Consider the following 20,847-nt stretch of genomic DNA (forward strand, 5'->3'; position numbering starts at 1 on the left):
TGTCACTATCGTAGTGCTTTTCAATGGAAAATTCTTCTTCAACACTGATTTAAAAAAAAAAGTCGGTACCCTACTCCAACCCCCAATCACGATCACATCGGTGCACTGATGTTATGGTGCAGCTATCAACACTACTACGTCACTGTTTCGGAGGCCAATGCCCCTGAGTGCGTGCAGTGAGATCTAACCACCATGCCATAATGATATAGAGCTGGTGTCACCGCTTCGGAGCCGTGGTGGTCAAACCCTATAAATAGAAGAGGAAGGGCTACAGCTGGGTTACAAACAGTCGGCAGTGGTTGGAGAACGAGTGGAGCTGAGCACCAGCGTTCTTCCTCTTTTCCTTTTTTAGCAAGTGAAATTCATTCACAGTCCAAACTGCTTGGTCAGATTGAGTCTTTGTTATAACATTCCAGATTCATCTGAGAGCGCATCTCATGTGCACCAGAAATTCCAGCTTTTACTAACTCAACGCGTTCCACCCACTTATCATCAAATCAAAAAGAGCAGTCGTGCGTGAAAACCTTCAAAACAAATTCTTAGTGGCTCCTTTAGTATCTCAGAAAAAGGGTACTCCAGAGTGCTTTGCCAGCTGGTGCGGCAAGGAGGATAAGCCAGAGGACAGAATGAGTTTGTTGAATGTGTTGGTGGTTGTGGGGATAGTTTCCTCCATAGCTGTTGTGAGAGCTGCTCCGGCATTCGTATTAGCTCCCCAAGCGCCAGTGGACCAAGAGGACGATGTTTTGGACGTAAGTACCAAGTAAATTTATGTTTTCGTCTGTTTTAGCATAGAAGTCTATCTAAATTTTAGAATATTGATGTTGGTTTATCCATGTTTAGTTTTTAGTTTGTTCCGCCGTGAAAACAGCCAGGCTTTCGCACCCTGTCTGTAGAATTATAGGATCAAGTCTTGTTTACCCCTAGTGATAAATGTACACAATCATTTAGCAACATTCAGATTTGACCTTTGATTGATGCAACAAATTTGACTAAATACAATCGATGAGGTCAAACAGATAGGGTGTCAATACAACTAAAACAACAGAAAAACAAGTGTTGGCAGAATGATAAAATCGCAAATGAATAGTAAGAATCGTAACGAATGTAATTATTCTGCTGTTTCAATCTCAAAGGACTAAAAGTTTTTGCAGATTTGCAGATTTAGAATTATTTTACCAGGAGTGCTAGGATGGGGGGGGGAGGGGGTGGGTACTAGGTAGACTCGAACTCCCCCTTGGTGAGGACGATTCGGACTTAAGATTAGCCATCGGGTTTTTGGAAAAGGGTGTCAACATTTCCTGGAAACTTAATTAGTGATGGGTGTCGAAACTGTTCACTGACAATACATTTGGCAAATTAAAAAACAGCTCCTGAAGACTAGCAGAGTATACTGTTCGAAACGTCGAGACCAAACTAGCTCTTTTCAGAGCCGCCGCTCCTTCAAAAGAGTTTTTACCCGTGGTTGTACCCGCAGGTTTACTATTCATATTTTATTTATAGTTGCTCTTAAAACAGCTAGGGTTTCCAAATTTAAAACAGGGTGTCCAAAATAAACACAGACACCAAATCCACTCGTACTCGGACAACAGGGGCTTGACTATACAGTACTGATTTTTATTGTAAACCGTTATCGTTCAATTCCAATTTACGTATTGTAGTTTTGTTATCCATTTTCATCTTCTTAGTGGGAGGGGCCGAGCCTGGGGGTGCATGTCACCAACTGTGTGTTGAAACTGGGCCACGAGGTAACGGTACTAGTGTGTTAAAAAAGAAACTCTCATAAATGCGGTCTAGGTTTGATTGATTGCGAAAAAAGGTTGTTTGTCGAAGGAGACGAGACACCTTGTACAAACACCGAAAGGTAATTTAAAAAACCAAGCAAGACGCCTTGTGAACCCGCGTCTATTGTTACCGGCCTCACCCCAATTAACCCGTGCCAAAACTGCACCCCAACTGTTAAGTTTTAGAAGATATGGCGTGCTGGGGTTTGTGTTTACATGGAGCTGAACAAGTGTTTCAGTTTTAGATATGTACATCATTCCAAGAAAACACATTAACCGTACACTATTTGAAATAGAAAAACCGTCTAGACAAAGTGCATATTAAAGACTACACTTTATAAAGACTTTAAAGGGTTGCCTGACCCATTCCAGGGTCAGGCTGACCCTGAAATTGGTTTCATTAGGATTGGAACTCGGATTTTGCTCGTCAGTTTGACACATTGTTTTGGTCACTCTGGCACAACTTGCGGGCCTTATATACTGACCCAGAAGTTGGTCAGGCCTCACATAACCGGGATCCGGTTCAATTATAGACTTAACCCAAGTCCCAATCCCGTGCCATCGCCGCAGCTACGGCTTGTTTACTCGTTGGCGCGATGTGCGATGTGGGACCTGAATCAAGTCTAGGTCAATTCTGATCCGGGTCGGGTGTTTTTAGGCGCTTGTCACACGAGGCAATATACAAGCAACCAGTTCCAGAGAATCTCAATGAAGAAAATCAACATTAATTTGAATGTTCAAATGTTTTCCTTGTGGATCGCAAGACAAGGTTCGAATACTGACTCGCGTGCTACCACCGTGGTCCCACGTAGCATACACTGTAGTTGGTTGCCTGTTAAAAACATTACCTGTAAAAGTTGCTTCTTGTGAAGGCCCCTAAGCTTGTTATCAAGATAAAAATAATACGCTTAGCTTAATTTGTTATCCCCAACCAAACTCGCTCATACTCGACTAATATAACTTAATGGTGATCCTAAATTGTTTTCGAAGACGTTGGAAGTTTGAAGTTATTTTCTCTGTGTTTTGCTTCGTGGACTCATAACCACTGCGCTTTCAATGAGGCTCATCTCCCCGGAATTATTAATTTGCATTACGGTCGTTCCTCTAAACAACACACTCGTGCTCCTACGAACGAGACCAAACAAACTCGCGTACAAAAATACAAGAGAGACGGATTGTCATACAGAGGGCGTCATGCATGCCTACGAGACTTTGTCTCGGGAAAACGTGACAATTTCATGTATAGGCACGATTTGTTTTCTTACCAATTTATTATGTAATGTTCCTTTAAGCATTGTTTTTTTCCTCCGTGACTTATTCAATGTTATTGTTTTGTTTTGATGTAGCGGGAGGAAAGAGCAGCAGGCTCCGGAGGTGGCGGGTCAGGAAACTATGATTACGGCACCTTGAGTGATGACGAAGATTACTACACAGGAGGAGTTACGGTAAAAACTCTGTCTTATAAAATTCGAAATACAAATTGATCAACTCAAGGAACCAGGGCCCAATTTCATGGCTCTGCTCACCGCAGAATTCTGCGCTGACGATCACGATTCCCTGCTTACGTGCAAGCGTCGAATTTCTGCGCTAGCCTTGTAAGCGTAGAATGCCTATAGTAACGTGGAGTACGCACGCGCAGACGCCAAAATTTACCGCTAAACGGTGAAATAGGCTTGCTGTTAGCACAGAATTCCCTGCTTCCGTAAGCGCCGATTCTGTGCATACGGTAAGCAGAGCCATGAAATTGGGCCCTGCTTTTGACTGTGATTACTGTCACAGATTCCGGGTCATATTGCCACAGACTCCGAGTCAAGTCACAGATTCGGGTCATACTGATCCGAAATTGGTCGGCCCTTAAGCCATTTTGAGATATGGTTGACATTTTATACTTCCTTTCTTTGATTTTGGTACGTCTGTCTGACACCCAAACCAAAATATGTACTCGCATGGTGTTCACCATCCGAATATTCAGAGTGTATGTATAGGCCTAGAGGCCATCTTATGGCCATGACCTCTGTTGATTCTGGTCTTGGCCTTGCACCGTGCCCCTTTAAAGGTTTAAAAGTTTTCCATTCAAAGCGAAGTGTCCTTTGCAAAAAGGAAAATAAAAAAAACTGGCCCTCTCAAAGATGAAATTCCAGGTGTATGGTGCTTTGGTCGGAGCGTCAAAACATTACCGCTTTTTGACAAATGTTCAGCTGTAGTTTTGAGGCGAGTTGAGCCCGTCTTCCCCTATGCCGTAAAAAAAAAATCCGAATTGGCGGCTAAAGCTCAAGGCTACGGACGTACTGTAAGGCATACTTCGACGCTCGATGATGCAAACATAATTATAGCCCTAGCCGTTGCAGTAGAAACTTCTTCGGACACGGCCTAACTACCAAACCTTTCTCCCTTTGCAGCCAACACGCGTCCGTAAACCCGAGATTCGTCACTTCCACGTCGATGCCTCTATTACAGCCCGGTTTGCCAATACATTAGTGAACAGCATGCTGGTCAACACGGAGGAGTATGCACAGGAGGCCACATTCTCCATCGTTCTGCCCGATCAGGCCTTCATCAGTAAATTTGTAATGTGAGAATCTATCAGGATTTGTTACCATTAATTGTGTACATTTTCACCTTTTCCCCTAAATACATCAACCTGTAACTGTATAAAGTTTTTTAGTTGTCGAAATCGTAAAGGTAGGATGTCGACTTCCCAAGATGATACATTTTAAGATGACGTTATCTTAGTCTATGACGTCATCATCTTAAAGTAAACTATCTCAGGGCCTCAACAAGGTATATACCATTTTCAAAGCTCTGAAGATTCCAGGCTATAGAATGTACTCTTAAAAAGGCTCTTTGACTTTACTCCCAAAATGAAACCTAAATAAGACGACGTTATCGCACAAAGTCATTAGGTCGTAATATTATATTTAAACTGGTTCCTCCTGCAGGGTGATCGACAATGTTCCATACGAGGCCGAAGTGAAGGAGAAAGAGCAAGCGCAGAAGGAATATAACGCTGCAAAAGAACGAGGTGACACTGCTGGACAAGTCAAACAACAGTAAGTTTAGCTTGAAATGTGTTCATACGAAGGCCGATAAACTTACTCTTGGTGCTCGAAGTTTTGCAGGGTGCACCCCCCCCCCCCCCCCATGCTACTCTAATCTTAGAGGTATACCAGAGTGTGTTTTTGACGGGCGTTTTGGGGGTCGTAACCAATACCTGTCTCGGTCTACGGCCATTGTGCAGTGATTAACCAATGGCCAGCTTAACCGAAACATTAATTAGCTACGACCGCGAAAACGCACCCATGGTAACCTTATTTAGGTAATGATAATTTCTGCTGTGCTTTGCTAATTTTGGGTAATGATAATTTCTGCTGTGCTTTGCTAATTTTGGGTACCCAAAGCGGCCCTGTGAAATTATGTCCTGATTTCATTATTGTCTTTTTTAATGGCAGTGTGACCAGGCCTAACACGTTCCGTGTTGCTGTAAATGTGGCTGCGTACTCCACCGTAACCTTTGACCTCGTCTACCAGGAGTTGCTCAGAAGACGTTACGGTATCATAGAGTACAGCATCAACATCGACCCTGGGCAGGTAAGCAAGTCATATGCAAAAACAAAAACAGTTGTTTGTAACAATGGTACATAATTATTCAAAAATAGTGTTGAATTTGTTGGAAACAAAGCAATTATGGGAGATACTTTTTGGTGCGTATTGAGCCCTGTATCGTATACCTTCCGCCCATGTAATAGTTAGAAAGCAGTTCGGAAGTGAGAAGTCTCCAAAATTCAGAAAAATCTACACTGCAGTTGTAGAATATATAAAGCAAGACAAGTTCTCAAAAGAGCACAATCTACCTTGCTAGTAGATACACACATGGTGTTACCGCAAACCAAATGTATAGTATTGACAGATATACCATAAAGTTACCCCAATTAAAACCAGCATTACGTTGACAGAAAACAACGACCCCTCCTTTCTGTCAGGTCCAAGCAGAATTTGAAGGTTGATTGAATACACTTTGAACTCATCTAATCATTTTGTGGTATCTTTCGCTTCAGATTATCGGAAGCATGAAGGTGGATATTCGAATCACGGAACCCCAGGGTCTACAGGAACTCGACGCCATGTGGTCGTCAACAGGCCAAGGCAGTAGCTCCATCAATGCGGCTACCCCCTCCTCCCTTCAGGATGTTGTGTTTCTGGACAAGATCTCACAGTCCAGGGCTCACATCAAATTCCACCCGTCAAAAGATCAACAGAAGATGGAACGCACTGATGGGCTCGTTGGTAACCTAGTGGTGCATTATGATGTCCTCCACGATCTGAGCGCCGGGAACCTGCAGGTAAGACGATTAACTTGTAGGAATAGAACCAATATAATTTGCTGTGTGTTCTGAACCCAATTCCATAAAGCCTGTTATGTTAGCACAAACATTTGCTAAGCACAGAAAAGTACTGCTTAACAGAAACAGGTTTCCATTAAAAATTACCTGAAGTTTGCATTGTTGTGACACTGCTGCCAGACTCAGTTGTTTTGATTTGCAAAGAAATTTGTCAAGCATCATTTTCTGCTTAATAACAGTTTCATGCAATCTGGCCCTGTGCAGGCAGTCTTCTCCAGAAGACGGTCGGAGCACACTCTGATCGAAATGTCGAGTAGAAACCGGCTCATCTCAGAGTCACCACTACTCACAAAAGAGTTTTTGTTTCAATGGTGTCACCACAAACCTTACTTCTTGGTATTGTTCCGCCATGCATAGCTTAAGTCTTATCTTGCCTGAGGCAAAGACACACTTTGGAACGCTATAGGCAAGCAGACTTAACAGGTAAATTTCAATCCCGTTAGAGAACCTTCCGTCCGTGGTACTAGAAGGCCTTCTCTCAATGTGGCGTAATGGGATATTCACAATCGAAATAAGAAGGTAATATGAACTAGCAAAACATCCCCGATAAATCGTGAAACTTTACTTAACTGAGTTTCCTTTAAAAAAAAACTAAGACACGTAGTGAAAATTCCTGTATGATCGCATGTTTAATGAATACTACGAGGTAGTAATACATTAGTGTTCCAAAAACCTCCATAAAAAAATGATACACAAGCTTAATTTCCACTGACCCAAATGGATTAAGTACTATTAAGTTTAAACACGTCGGGCGTGCATTATCTTAAGAAACATATCCTGAACACTTCTCTTTTTCTTATATTATTTATTTTTTGATATTTAGATATGATATGTTAATAATAGGGTAGATGGCCTTAGCTTTCGATCCAATCCGGACCTTCTTCAGAGGCATAAAACAAGTACAAACAAATACATATCCATTTATAGAAAAAGAGAGGGGGAAAGGGATTAAGGAAAGGATCCAGAAAGAAGCGGGAAAATAAATAGATAGATATGATATAAATAGATATAATATGTATGTTATATATATTTTTAACTATAGGTCACGAAGTTTGTCAATTTTAATAAAAAAAATAATATAAAAAAATAGGCACACAAATCAAAGTTTTAACAGTTTTACTTACACCTACGCAACCAAAATTTTATGCTGTGCAATGTTTTTATTTTGTTGAAGTGTACATACCATAGAGCTATGTCAATATATATAGCTCTATGGTACATACACAAAAATCATTTAAAGGGGGAGGGCGGGGTAGGAGAGGGGCACACTAAAATATCCATAACAAGATACTGTTCCGGGCCGATTATATATTAAGTATTTATTACCCGAGTAGAATTGAGTGTACAAAATCCACGGTGACATCAAAAGTGACACCCACGGGCGCACCCCACTAAATAAGGAGAAAACAGGAGATGCTGCTTTTGTCCCATCAAGTTCATCGTCAAGGCTTTCTGTGGGTGCCATCAATGCCGCAACAGTGGAAGAATGTCCGTGGGGAAACTGAGTCAAACAGTACCGCCCGTCCTCCAGCGACCTCTCCCAACCCACGCCGTTGTTGTAACTTTCCAAGAACTCACTATTAAGTTCTCCATTTAAATAATCCAAACATTCTTGTCGAAAGAAGCCAAGCATTTCTCCCAGATGCGCAGCATCTTCCGAGTAGGATTTAACACGTGGATAAAACTCCATGGCTGGTTATAATAATATGATTACAAAAAATAGTTAATGGCCTGACGTTTCGACCCTAGCAGAGTCTTTCTCGAAGGCTAAATGACAACACAGCAAACATGGACAGGTAACTAAGTGAAACATAAGCAGTGAAGTGGAAATACATGAATGGGGTTAGAAAGCATACATAAAAAAGCAGGGGGTAAACAATGAATAGGGGGACAAAAAGGGGGGGGGTGAAGGGAAGGGACTGGCTTGACCACAAGCAAGAAGATGGATACACAAAGGACAACATCAAGGGTGGTGAGGTTGGGTAAAAAGTAATTTATTAGTGAATGAGGCTCAGGCTAAAAGGTTATGGGGAAAAAGGAGACGGCAAAACAAAAGGTTTATTAGTCGTTTCCTTCTTGGATGTTCAGACCATGGGGTTGAATGGTCTGGAGGCGTCTAATCCAGAGTTTCTTCCTACTCAAACGCACAGTCTCTCTGTGGTTGCCTAGTGCCTCTATGCCCTGTAAAATCATGTCAGAAATGGAGTGATTAGGAAGATTGAAGTGATGAAGTGTTGAAACTGTTTGCTATGAAATGCATTATTATGGTTAGCATGTTTTACAAGTAGAATATAATGATTCACACTATAAATGCCTCGAAATTGCATGGTTTTTTCCTTTATTACATCGTGAATAACACGGCATTCCAATTTGTGTTGACTCCACAACAAAATGGCCGACCGTGTTAAAACCAAGCCATATCGAGGCATATTTTTGTGTGGATCATTGACATCTACTTTTTAACGATCGGGGCAAAACTTGCAAGCCAAAGTTCAAGTAAAAGTTACCAGGGCCCTGCTTAGTGCCACGAAATGACAACTACCTTAAATAGTACTAGTAACACGCAGTTATTTTAACTTTATTTTTAAAAATGTTTTGATATATTATTTTGCAGTTATATTTGTCAAAACCAAAAGCGTTTCAAAGCACTCACAGCATGGAGCTCACGTGTGTTTTCCTACAATAATATTCAAATTTAATTAAGATTAATTTAATAGCCTAGCGCTTTAAGGTGCCAATCATGGCAGAAAATGGCAGATGAAACTACAGGGCGACGACCCCTCAGTTTCTTGGATTCTTGTACGTGCGTTCACAGCACTGAGTGGGCGACTTTGCTAATTAGTGGGCGAGTTGACACCAGAAAACTGTCGGCGATTCACCATGCTGCGTCGTGCTCACACCTTTTGTACGTAGCCTATTTTTCGAGTCACTGGTTATGAAGAACCTAGACTTGATTTCAAGTCTGAGATTGCCGTTATTTATCTGCTTCCACCACGCAAAACGCTTTAACAGTAAAAAAAAGCTTTATATGTTTTTTATTTTACATGGTAACTTAGAAGAAGTTAACAAAAAAGAGCAATATCGGACTTTCCATGGAAATACATGTTTTTCTGTACAGACCAACTCTAAACTTACTTGACAGCCTGCTGATGGAGCGCACAATCTCTCCATTTCATTCCTGCGCTTTCGTGACGAAGTACCACTAAATTATAATAGTCACCCTTAGCCTTCACCTCTGCATACCCGTATAGCAAAATATCAGGATGGTCACATAACAAGGCGCACAAACTGCCCGTGAATTGGTTCATTTGGCTAAGTATATCTGGTGTGACGTTCACAACTCGGTGGCCAAAAAATCCCACAAAACTCAGGAAACTGGCACCGCCAATACCACCAAGCGTATTGCTGTCCTGTGACATAACGGCATGACCTTGGGGAAATTGAGTCACAAAGTGGCGACCGTCTGCCTCCAGAATTCTATCCCAGCCCACAGCTTTGTCGTACGTGTCGAACGGGAGTGTCCCGTCTAGAAAGCTCAACATTTCTGTTTTGAAGAGTTTAAGCATTTCTGTCATGTGGGCTTCGTCTTCAGCATACTGGGCGTCATTCAGGGACAACATGATTGTAGATGCCATCAAGGTTTGCATCCACTGTACTGCCAACTGTGAACCTTACAAATGCCGGGAGTTATGCTAGTCCTACGTGCCTCAACGTAGTACATCAACGTAATAAATAACGCTTGAGTAAACAAGTGGTATTTGATAAGCACGGGGCTTCATTTATTAGACGAACCTGACCTTTACTCCAGGGGCCGCCTAGCCTTTAGTCAAGGCGCACGCGGCACACCGGATAGCACGCACAACCCCAAAAATGTAACCCACGAAAAAAGACTATCACTGCGAGCGGCTAAGCCGCGAAGCGCCTTTACCAACTCGTTTTGGGAAAATGTAACGAATTTGCATCGAATGTTCTTGTGACATCATACAAGTAATTGTGGCTTCTTATTGGCCAGCAAACTCACCACGCTAATGCATTATGTATTACATTTTCTCCCACCAAAATCGTTGGCAAATGTAAAGAAAAACATAAGGCCGCCGCGCCGTGCGCTTTGACTACAGGCTAGGATAAACATCGCTTCACTGAGTTTGTGTGCACTCTAAACATTTCCATTCACTTTATTATCCCCGATGGGAACATCATTTCTGCCTTTACACCAATTTACAAAACTACATCAATTTTACCAAAATGTACAATACTAAATTCTTTATAAGCCACTATATTCGTAATTTATATTCTGATACACCATTTTAAAATATAGGCACAAAACAAAACGGATAAAATGATACAAAAACGGTCAACACAGACAGACGAGCCGGTAGTCGCCTCATGAACAATGCCCTCTAAGATGGTGAACTGACTATTGTTGTGACTATGTAGAGCCAGAAATGAGTAGATTTTGAACTTACGTTTTAGAATTGTGGTTGCCAGGCGGTTTGGTCGAGAATCCGTTCATTTTAGTAGAGGGTTGTTAAAAGAAATTAAAATTGACACCTTGGTGATGATTTAATTACATGAATGTATGATAAGTTATGGTTTTAAAAACAGGCCCATAGACTACGAATTCGTACAACAACATTTTTTTCGAAAAAGCAAAACACCACCCGACGATGACGGCCCCTACATGTTAACTACGTGGCGAGGATCGGCAACAAATGTGTTGTACTAATAGTATTATGCATACACTGACAGAAAGTCACTCGGTTTTGAAAAAAAAATTACTGTCCTACCCGATGTTTCGCTTTCATTGATATAACAACAAATAGTGCTCTCAAATAGTAAGCACCAACTGATTTGTAATTTTACAGATTTACAATTTTACAGATTTATCGTACGAAAATAAAGGAGTCGCCCAGTACGCTGCTTTGGGGTACATGGTTAACCTTTAACCTACGCTTAAAGGGAGGGTACTCCCAAAAAATAATGAAAATTTAAACCATTACTGTGACGTCACTCTATTGATGAAAGTGTAGATTATTTTTACGAATTACAGTCGACTTTAAAGATTCGTAAGGAATCTACACTTAACTTGTACCTTCGATGACCGATTGAGTCAAAATTTTCCAATATTTTGTTATGTTATGCATTTGGGTACACCAAGTGAGAATTCAGGTATTTTGACAATTGTTACCAAATACTGTAATATTATGCTTCTTTTGAAAAAGTTTATGTAAGATCAGTAATTATGTCCACTTATCAACTTGATTGGTGTTAATATATTTATATAACTACAATGTATACAATCATCAAAACATATAATGAATTATTTATGTCACTTCCCCTTTATATCTCCTCGCCTAGGTTATGAACGGGTATTTTGTGCACTATTTCTCGCCTGAGGGACTTGCCCCTGCCCATAAGAACGTGGTGTTCGTGATTGATGTGAGCGGTTCGATGTCCGGCTCTAAGATTCAGCAGACGAAAGAAGCAATGGAGACAATCCTTGCTGACATCAGAGAAGGCGACAGGTGGGTAAAAACTAAACTCACATCAATTTATAAGGGTGCACCCAACTAAAGACACTGGCCACCTTTGGTAAATGTAAAAGACCCGTCTTGGTGTGTCTCAATATATGCATAGAGTAACAAACCTGAGAAAGTAGGATTTGAAAATTGGCAAAAAGAATCGTTGGTTTCAACTCGTTCAGTGTGCTCTGATTGGAGAAACCTATATATTAAAGTTTGAACTCAATTGGTCGTCGAAGTTGTAAGAGAATATGGAAAAAACTCCATTGTCGCACAAGTTGTGTGCTTTCAGATACTTGAATTCGAGACCTCAGCTGAGGTCTCGAATTTAGTTGAGAAATTACTTCTTTCTCAAAAACTACGTTTCTCCAGAAGGAGCTGTTTCTCACAATGTTGCATACTATCAACAGCTCCCCATTGCTCGTTACCAAGTAAGTTTTATGCTAAAATTATTTGAGTAATTACTAATAGTGTCCAGTGCCTACAGTAAATGAATATAACAAATCCATATGCATCATGTTTAAAGCGCTGTAAAAAGTACTGGTTAGTTCGGTCGTTCTACAAGTTTGACATTATAACTCGACCTTCTGTAACCTTTTAGTTCGTCCTAATTAAGAGTGTCTTCTTGTTTTGATTACAGGTTGAACATTGTCACATTCACAGATGACATTCGGACCTGGAAGGCTGGGGAGATGGTGGACTGTACACCGAATAACATTAAAGATGCCCTTGATTTTGTGGATGGCTTGCGGGCGCTCTATGGTAAGACAATCGGTTAAACAAACAAATAAACAAATTAATGTTAACCCATGGTAATTTGTTAGAACTAATCCCTTTTAAATTTTATTACAAGTTTTGTATGTTGAAAGAGGCTAAGTTACAAGTTATCCTTTTTTTATCAAAGAGACCAGTATTCTCATATGTTGGTGTATCCCAACATACGCAAAAATAACAAATCTGTGAAAAATTTGGGCTCGATATTGTTCATCGAAGTTGCAAGAGAACAATGAAAGATAAAACGCCCTTGTTGCACAAATTTGTGCGCTTTTATATTATGCCTAATAATGGGCTTCAGGCCTGAAGTCTTCAATTATTTGATTGAGAAATTACCTCTTTCTCAAAAACCACGTTACTTAAGATGGAGCCGTTTCTCACACTGTTTTACTATCAACAGCTCCCCATTGCTCGAAACCAATTACGTTTTTATTAATTAGTTTTAATTTGAGTAATTACCCATATAGCGTCCACGTGCTTTAACAAACAGGTACAAATCTACACGCTGGTGTCATGGCCGGCGTGTCCCTCCTCGAGACATCTGAACTGGCTGATATACAAGACGAACGAGATGCTTTCTCAATGGTCATTATGCTAACAGATGGCCTCCCGTCAACTGGAACCACTAATCTGTTGCAGGTACGTATGGGCCACGGTGCTCTGGTGGCGATGTGAAGACAGCGATAGAAGATCATGTGTCTGGTTTAAGGCAGTGGACACTATTGGTAATTGTCAAAGACTAGCCTTCACAGTTGGTGTATTTCAACATATGCATAAAATAACAAACCTGTGAAAATTTGAGCTCAATCGGTCATCAAAGTTGCGAGATAATAATGAAAAAAGAAAACACCCTTGTCACACGAAGTTGGGTGCGTTTAGATGGTTGATTTCGAGACCTCAAGTTCTAAACTTGAGGTCTCGAAATCAAATGCATGGAAAATTACTTCTGTCTCGAAAACTATGGCACTTCAGAGGGAGCTGTTTCTCACAATGTTTTATACCACCAACCTCTCCCCATTACTTGTCACCAAGAAAGGTTTTATGCTAATAATTATTTTGAGTAACTACCAATAGTGTCCACTGCCTTTAAATAAACATTGCATAATTGGTTTTTGCTAAGGAAACAGTTGCTGGCACTTTATGTCATCCACCATATACAAAAACTAACAAACCTGTAGAAGTTTGAGATCGATCGGTCATCTGGGTCACGAGAAAATAGTGAAAAACCGAGAACACATTTTGCAGGACATCGATTTAAAAAAACAAAAAAACAAAACCGCTTACTTGGCAATAAACACATTTTAAAACTTGAGAAAGGAAAAGTTACAGGGATGTTTTTCTACTATCATCATCATGAGGCCGTGTACATTCATTATAAATCTATAGGATCTTTGACGATTTTTTCTTCTTATCAATTCTATAACGTTCTTTTAAATTAAAAACCACTACACATGCAGATACGAAATGAGGTGGCCGCGCGAATCAACGGCAAGTTTGCCCTCTTCTGCCTAGGCTTCGGGAATAATGTAGACCAGAAATTCTTGGAGCAGTTAGCCACCGAGAATCAAGGCGTGGGACGTAAGATATACGAAGACAGCAGTGCCGCCATCCAGCTCAAGGGTTTCTACGATGAGGTTGCCACACCGCTCCTCTTCAACATCAACATTAAGTACAACCATATCAACGTAGACGCCACTACGCAGACCACGTTTCTAAGCTACTTCGAGGGGACTGAGATCATTGTGGCCGGCCAGCTGCCCATTGAGAACGAGCTTACAGTGCAAGGAAACGGCATGACGGAGTTGGTGGCCACGGTTTCTGCGAACTCCATTGATTCTTTCCTCGAGCTGCAGACATCGGTTAATACACAGGTAACAGTTTCACTGAAGAGTTTAGCTGCATTAATCCTAGATGTGTTGTCATGGTTTTGTGAGAGCATAGTGATGAGACTTATTTGTTCCTTCTGAAGACGTTGTTCTGTTCTCATTTTGCAGACACCATCTGCAGCCGTTCTGAGCCGGCACGCGGTAGATGACTTCTGCCAGCGCCTATGGGCTTACATGACTATCAAGTCACTATTGGAAGATAGAACTATCGCAAGAAGTAGGGAGGAGAGGGACGCACTGAAGGCCAGGGCACTTGAACTTTCACTGACGGTAATTGCAAGATTTCTGTTCTTATTGCACCAATTAACTGTTCTAAAAGCCCGTAGGGGCCTCCTTATAGTTTTAACTTACGATTTTAACCAAGATTAGGGAAGTTTAAACTTCGCGGGAGTCGAGATGAAAACCGTATCAATCAACGTAGTGAAATCGTGATTATTTAAGCCATCTGTCTATCATTGTGTTCTTGACAATTAGTACCATTTCGTGACACCATTGACGTCACTGCTGGTGGTGAGACCTGAGGACACAGAGGACGAGGTTGCACCACCGATTGGTGTAAATGATGCGGGGAACGAGGGAACCAACGAGGACGTCGAACAAGGTTAAAACCCTAAGGTTTTGAATAACTTTGATCTAATTTTGATCTAAATATTCTGGAAACACCCCAAGTTTTAAATAATTTCGAAAGACATATACATGCATAAACAAATGTATCATGAAAGCCTTTCAAATGTTAACCCTTCGATGCCTCGGCCTTTTAAATGGTGGCTCGTTTGTAATTTTGATTTCACACTTTTAAAACACTTTTCAGAAGTGAAGAAACAGTTCCCCCTTCCAAAAAAAGAAGAAGAAGATATTAACAAACTTTAATGTTTTATTTGTTTTATATTAGTATGTGTCTACACATTGAAAAAACTAGAGTATGTTTGTGCCCAGGCTCTATAGAAAGTGTGTTGTTACTGAAGATTCCGAGTCCATTAGTCATACTACCTGGGGAAGGGCATAAAGGGTCCATGAACTTAGCTGATTCCAATTCACCGAAAGGGCCTTGATCACAAACGAGTGACTTTTGTCCCTCACTCGCCAGCTTGTTTGTCATGGTTCTGTGTTTTTCTGTTTTTCTGTTTTGTCCAGATGATGTTATGACGAGTTCCAGCGCGGTGCACAACAGACGCCCCGCACCTGCTGCCACTTCACCTAGAGGTGGTAGTGCTAGCAGAGGAGGGAGCGCAGGGAGAGGAGGAGGAGGAGGAGGGGGCGGAGGAGGGGGCGGAGGATTCGGTATAAAATTCTTAAAAACATTTTACTTTTTAGAGGCAAATACTATATGCTCTTAATGTAAAAGAGTGAAAAACACTCCTTTTGTCCGCCATACCACAATAACAATAAACAAGTTATAATTCTTTATCCCTTATGCAAAACTAACATCTATCCAAAATGACTTGTTTTGGTCACTAATTATGTTCATGTACTGATTGAATCCTTACAGCGGACAGTGATCCCCACTTTGTAGTTCACGTTCCAGCCAGTGACGTCAGTGTCTGCTTCGATATTACTGGCCAGCCAGGGGAAGTTTATAATCTGCTGACGGACGAGGAGCTGGGTACGTAGTCGACAGTTTATATACCCTAAGAGTAGATGTATATGTTTAATCAACCTCGTTCCAAGAATTGTACGATCTCGCCGCGCCATCTTTTCTTTCCCAGAATTCCTTGGACAAGAGGTGTCAATGGACCATAGAAATAATGCAAATGACGTCATTGACCGCCATCTTTGATGTAAAACATCATCTGACAAATTGCAGCAAGACTGCGTTTAATCATAAAATCATGCTTGTTAGTTTGCTTTGTATTTCAGTCCTTTCAAACATTATTGTTGAATCTTCGTAATCGTTTGTATATATTTTTTTCTTTCTTTTTTCTTGACTTACTTCAGGTCTCAAGGTCATGGGATTTATCGTCGCTGCTCCCGAGCAGGTTCCAGGAACTGCCCGTATACGAACCTACTTTGGTAGGATAGGGGTCCGTCTACCGGGTGGGAATACCGTCAGGATCACCACAGATGCCGTGACTGTCAACAATAACATGGTGATGTCTTGGACAAACAGCGTTGCAGTTTACAAAGGTAGGGCATGCATCGCGCCTTTTCAAAACTTTGGCTTGTGTTCCGTCTGTGGGCTCCGTGGGTCCGTCTGCCCTGTTAGGAGCCCCGTAGGAATGCGCATGTTTCCGCTATAAACTTACTGACAGAGCCTTTAAGCCAAAAGCACAAAGCCGTGGTTCAAATAAAAACCTATGTTAAGACACTGTGTGACAATGTTTGGCAAATAATTGTACAATATTGGTTGAGACAGCTGAACATGTTTTGAGATGTGCATTTTTCTTCATATTTCAAAAGTTGATAACCAAATTCAGACAGTATCCAGTATTCAGACAGATTGTTTTACTTCCACTGGGCTATGTACAAATCTTGCCCGCCAGAAGTACAGGCTCTATGTGTTTTTTGTGTTGATATATAACATCACATGTTTTATGCTTTATTAAACATAAGCTTCATTTTATTTCTATTTAAAGTGTGACATTGTGCAAAATAGACCTAAGGTTTTTGTTTGAATAAAACGTGAACTCTGTATTAACTTGATCTTAATATTTCATCGTGAACAATTGCCGCTTCAGGGCAGGCAACAGGCGCTCCCGTGCTAACTCATAAAGCCCACATTTTCAGTCAAGTAAAATGTTTCGAATTGAAACAAACGTACTCTCAGGTTGTTACATTATGTTATTTTAATGTAGTTAGTTAATTTTTAACAAAAACCCTCGTGGTTTATAACGTGATATTTTTAAATTTTGTGTAGCTTACAAAGCCTTCTTTTTCAGTAAAATTGTAACCATGTGTCGTTAGCACTTGAATGTGACCAATGTTTTGAAGTAACACAAACGCATCTTAGGTGTGTTACTCTATCTTGTTTTGTTTGTCTATTTTTAGCATCAACCCTTTGGGTTTATTAGGCCTACTTGATAATTTCTGTTGCTCATAAAGCTAACATTTTCAGTAAAATAATAACCATTAATATGCGTCTTTAATACTTGAATGTACCTATAATGTTAACCACCGACACAAACGTACTCTCACCTGTGTAACTTTATCTTGTTTACGTTTGTCTAATTTTTAACATCAACCCTTGTGGTTTATAACTTGATATTTTTTTGACAACATCTATTTTTGTTTATGCAGGTAACTGGACCGTTGAGGTCTTTGGCAAACAGGTGATGATTTATAAAAGTGATGGCAGTGTAAACCTGGTGTTTATGTTACACCGTATGAATCCAAACAACGCCTACAAAGTAGATCATCTTGGATTCTACATCAGGGATCACGAAGGGCTGACCAAGGGCGTCCATGGTCTCATAGGTACGTTAGGTTGCAAAATGATATTAATTAGGCCAAATGTAAAGGTAGTTTTAGCGTCCTCCCTTTTTGAAAACTGGAAGATGTTTTCTTTCTTTTTTTCTTTCTTTTAAATGGCTGCCCGACAGGATAAACGGACAGACGGGGGACGTGTGAATGTGAACAAAACAACTTCCCAAACAACGACGCTTAATTAACTAAAATTAATATGATGTGCATGAAAAAAACAAACGATGACATTATACCTTGCAAAGAAGTCAATGGAAAGAGAGCTATGTTACATATTGAGAGGTAATGACTCTTTTGAAGCAGGCTTCAAAAAAGTGCTCCACTGACGATTGGTTTTATCTCTCTGATCTTCTTAACAGGGCAATTTCAGCGCAGAAAAGTACAAATGGTACCCTTCAGCCCGTCGGATGGTGGCGCCCTACTCGGTGAACTCCACGTGATGGACAGAACGGTGAAAGTGGTCCAAAGGTCTCGACTGAACTCCTTGGTTGGGGAGAAGCAGCCGTGTTGGTTTGCTGCTAACAATGCCAACGATCTGATCGACGGGAAACATACAGACTATTTAGTACCACTAGAGACTCTGCCGTAATGATCGTGTGGTGTTGAGTTTTATCTTATTTTTTTTTATTGATACTTTGCATCGTTACTAATGTTGCTTCAAACACTGGCAACCAGATGTATAGTTGAGGGCATTGAATCTACAAGTTATAGTGAACTTTGGGTTAAGTCATTGTGATCCACTTATCGCCGACAATGAAGATTGTAATTAGTAAACATTTTATGAAGTATGTTTTTATACCCACAGAAAGTGCCTTTTATATACAACATTTTATATGTGACTGATTATATTTTAGTCATCAAAGATAACGATGAGCAGTAATGGAGGAGGGACTCACAATTGGTGCCGTTATTTGCACCAAACATAACAAAATGGCGGCCGTTCAGAATGTCTTGCGTTGTTTCTATGAGACCCAAATGTCTCTGCTCAGCGTTTGAGTTCCTTGGGTTTATAATAAACCGAACCCTGACATAAGTCGAAACAATGTAAAGATGCAGGGGTGCAAATAATAATCATCCAGCAGGGCCAAGTTCGCACAAGGACTATCGTTGACCATAGTGTGATAGAACATTGCCCGAATTAACTCTCTGTTTGGACCACGCTACTGTCGTCTAGTTTGGAACCAACCTACCACCAGGCATGGTCACAACGCTGGTTACCAGTAGCCGGTTTCACAGCACAGTGCAGAGTAGATCCGTTATTATACATATATTGACTGCTTCGAGTGCTATGGCTAAAACTACGACTCCCGAGGTGATCCCCGGACCGTTCTATTTTCCCGAGGCGCAGCCGATGGGACATTGAACGGGGATCACCGAGGGAGTCGTAGTTTTAACCATAGCACGAGTTTTAACCACAGCACGAGTTAAAGCAGTCAATATTATTTTGTTTTATAACACCACAACAGACTATTTATCATCTTCGTACACGTAACGTTCGTACGCGCGTTTCAGATACATAGATGCACAACTGATTGGGTTCGAGGCGGGTAAAAAGACGTCTGGGTACTGCACGCTGTGTGATAGTCGTCGGACTATCACACGGCAAACGATGCACTATCACACGGCAAACGATGCACTATCTCACGGCCGCCGTCTAGTAAGACATATCATGTGACGCACTCTAAACAAAATGTTCGTTAAGTTGCCGGTCGCCATGCAATGACATGGCTTTACAGTCGGTCGTACTACAACGTCTGTGCGCATGTCCTATTTACGTCAATTAACAACCACTAATTAACCAATCTTCGCGCGAACTTGACCCAGGGACTTTTTTTTTGGCTATCCACGAGTTGATAACATTTGTGCTAACGCACATCAGTGTATGAGTGAAACCAAAATTAATATTTTTTATGTTATTTTTGTTATAATAAAGTAAAAGTGATTTTGGTGATGACTGATTCAGCTTCCTTTTATAATTGCATGGTTTTAGTTGATTGATTTACTGTTGGATAATGTTGAGTTTCTTAACATCTTTACAGAATAAATGAGATTGTTTTATAATAGTGTCTTCCATAGAAAATGTGTATGTTCTACTGTTTATGTTTGTATCATATGTGACTGTAGATGTTTACACTATAAAACTAACATGTAAACAATTTATTTAAAAGGTGGTCGAGTTTTTTTTTAAAGATATTGTCGACAATCCGGCGTAAATATATGTCCACACCGTAAGGTTAAGTCTCAATTTTATTAAAATGAGTACACAATAATAATAATATTGAACCATTTTTGTAGAGCGCATAATTATCACAATCACAGAGAAGTCCCTATGCGCTTTGAGATGAAAACAAAAGAGAAGCGTTCTCAGATACGAATTGTGGGGCTTTTGCTATCGAAGATGCTGTAGGCTTTCAACCAAAGGTTGTTATTGCCATTAATTTTAAGAGTGATTACCAAACATATACATCCCATTTAAAAGCACTCAAAATAATTGTTGCCATAACAACTTATATGGTATCGAGCAATGGGAATCATTGTGAGAAACGGCTATCTCTGAAGTAACATAGTTTTTTTTTAAAAGGTAATTTCTTACTCAAATATTAAAAGGCTTCAAGCCTGAATTTGTTTAATATTTCTTAGGCATGTGAGCTGAAAGCTCACAAAATAGTGCAGACATGGTGTTTTTTCTTTCGTTATTCACTCAATGCAACTTCGATGACCAATAATTGAGCCCAAACTTTTACTGAATGTTTAATTTTATGCATAATGTCGGGATACACCAAGTCAGAATGCTGGTATTTGACAATTACAAAAGGTGACAATTGCAATTAAGTATATCCAAAAGAAGAAGAAGATGTTTGTGCCAGTGTACGGGAAACATAAATTTTTGTTGGTATGGCTTATTATCCAATACTGTCCTCACCTGATGATAATGACCAAAATAGTTCAAATGAAGGGATGCATTGTTATATCGTCTGAGGGTATGTAATTACTTGCTGCCTGGTCGCCAGTTTGATAATTCACTGGACGTACATCACTCACCTTGGCTCGTCGCAAAACACGAGAG

At 40.5% G+C, this 20,847-nt stretch overlaps 1 protein-coding gene across 1 annotated transcript; it reads left to right on the forward strand.

The window, feature by feature from the left end:
• The first annotated feature begins 269 nt into the window (after nt 1–269).
• LOC117306852 (inter-alpha-trypsin inhibitor heavy chain H3-like) lies at nt 270–18,792 on the forward strand. Its single transcript, XM_033791407.1, has 17 exons — nt 270–749; nt 3,128–3,226; nt 4,181–4,353; nt 4,721–4,831; nt 5,231–5,369; nt 5,837–6,121; nt 11,540–11,706; nt 12,344–12,465; nt 12,968–13,116; nt 13,935–14,348; nt 14,472–14,633; nt 14,838–14,964; nt 15,498–15,644; nt 15,853–15,966; nt 16,299–16,487; nt 17,598–17,774; nt 18,140–18,792. The coding sequence occupies exons 1-17, from the start codon at nt 627–629 to the stop codon at nt 18,367–18,369; spliced, it is 2,928 nt and encodes a 975-aa protein (XP_033647298.1). The 5' UTR covers nt 270–626; the 3' UTR covers nt 18,370–18,792.
• The last annotated feature ends 2,055 nt before the right edge of the window (nt 18,793–20,847 follow it).

Source organism: Asterias rubens, chromosome 2 (assembly GCF_902459465.1).
Source record: "Asterias rubens chromosome 2, eAstRub1.3, whole genome shotgun sequence".
Taxonomy (NCBI): domain Eukaryota; kingdom Metazoa; phylum Echinodermata; class Asteroidea; order Forcipulatida; family Asteriidae; genus Asterias; species Asterias rubens.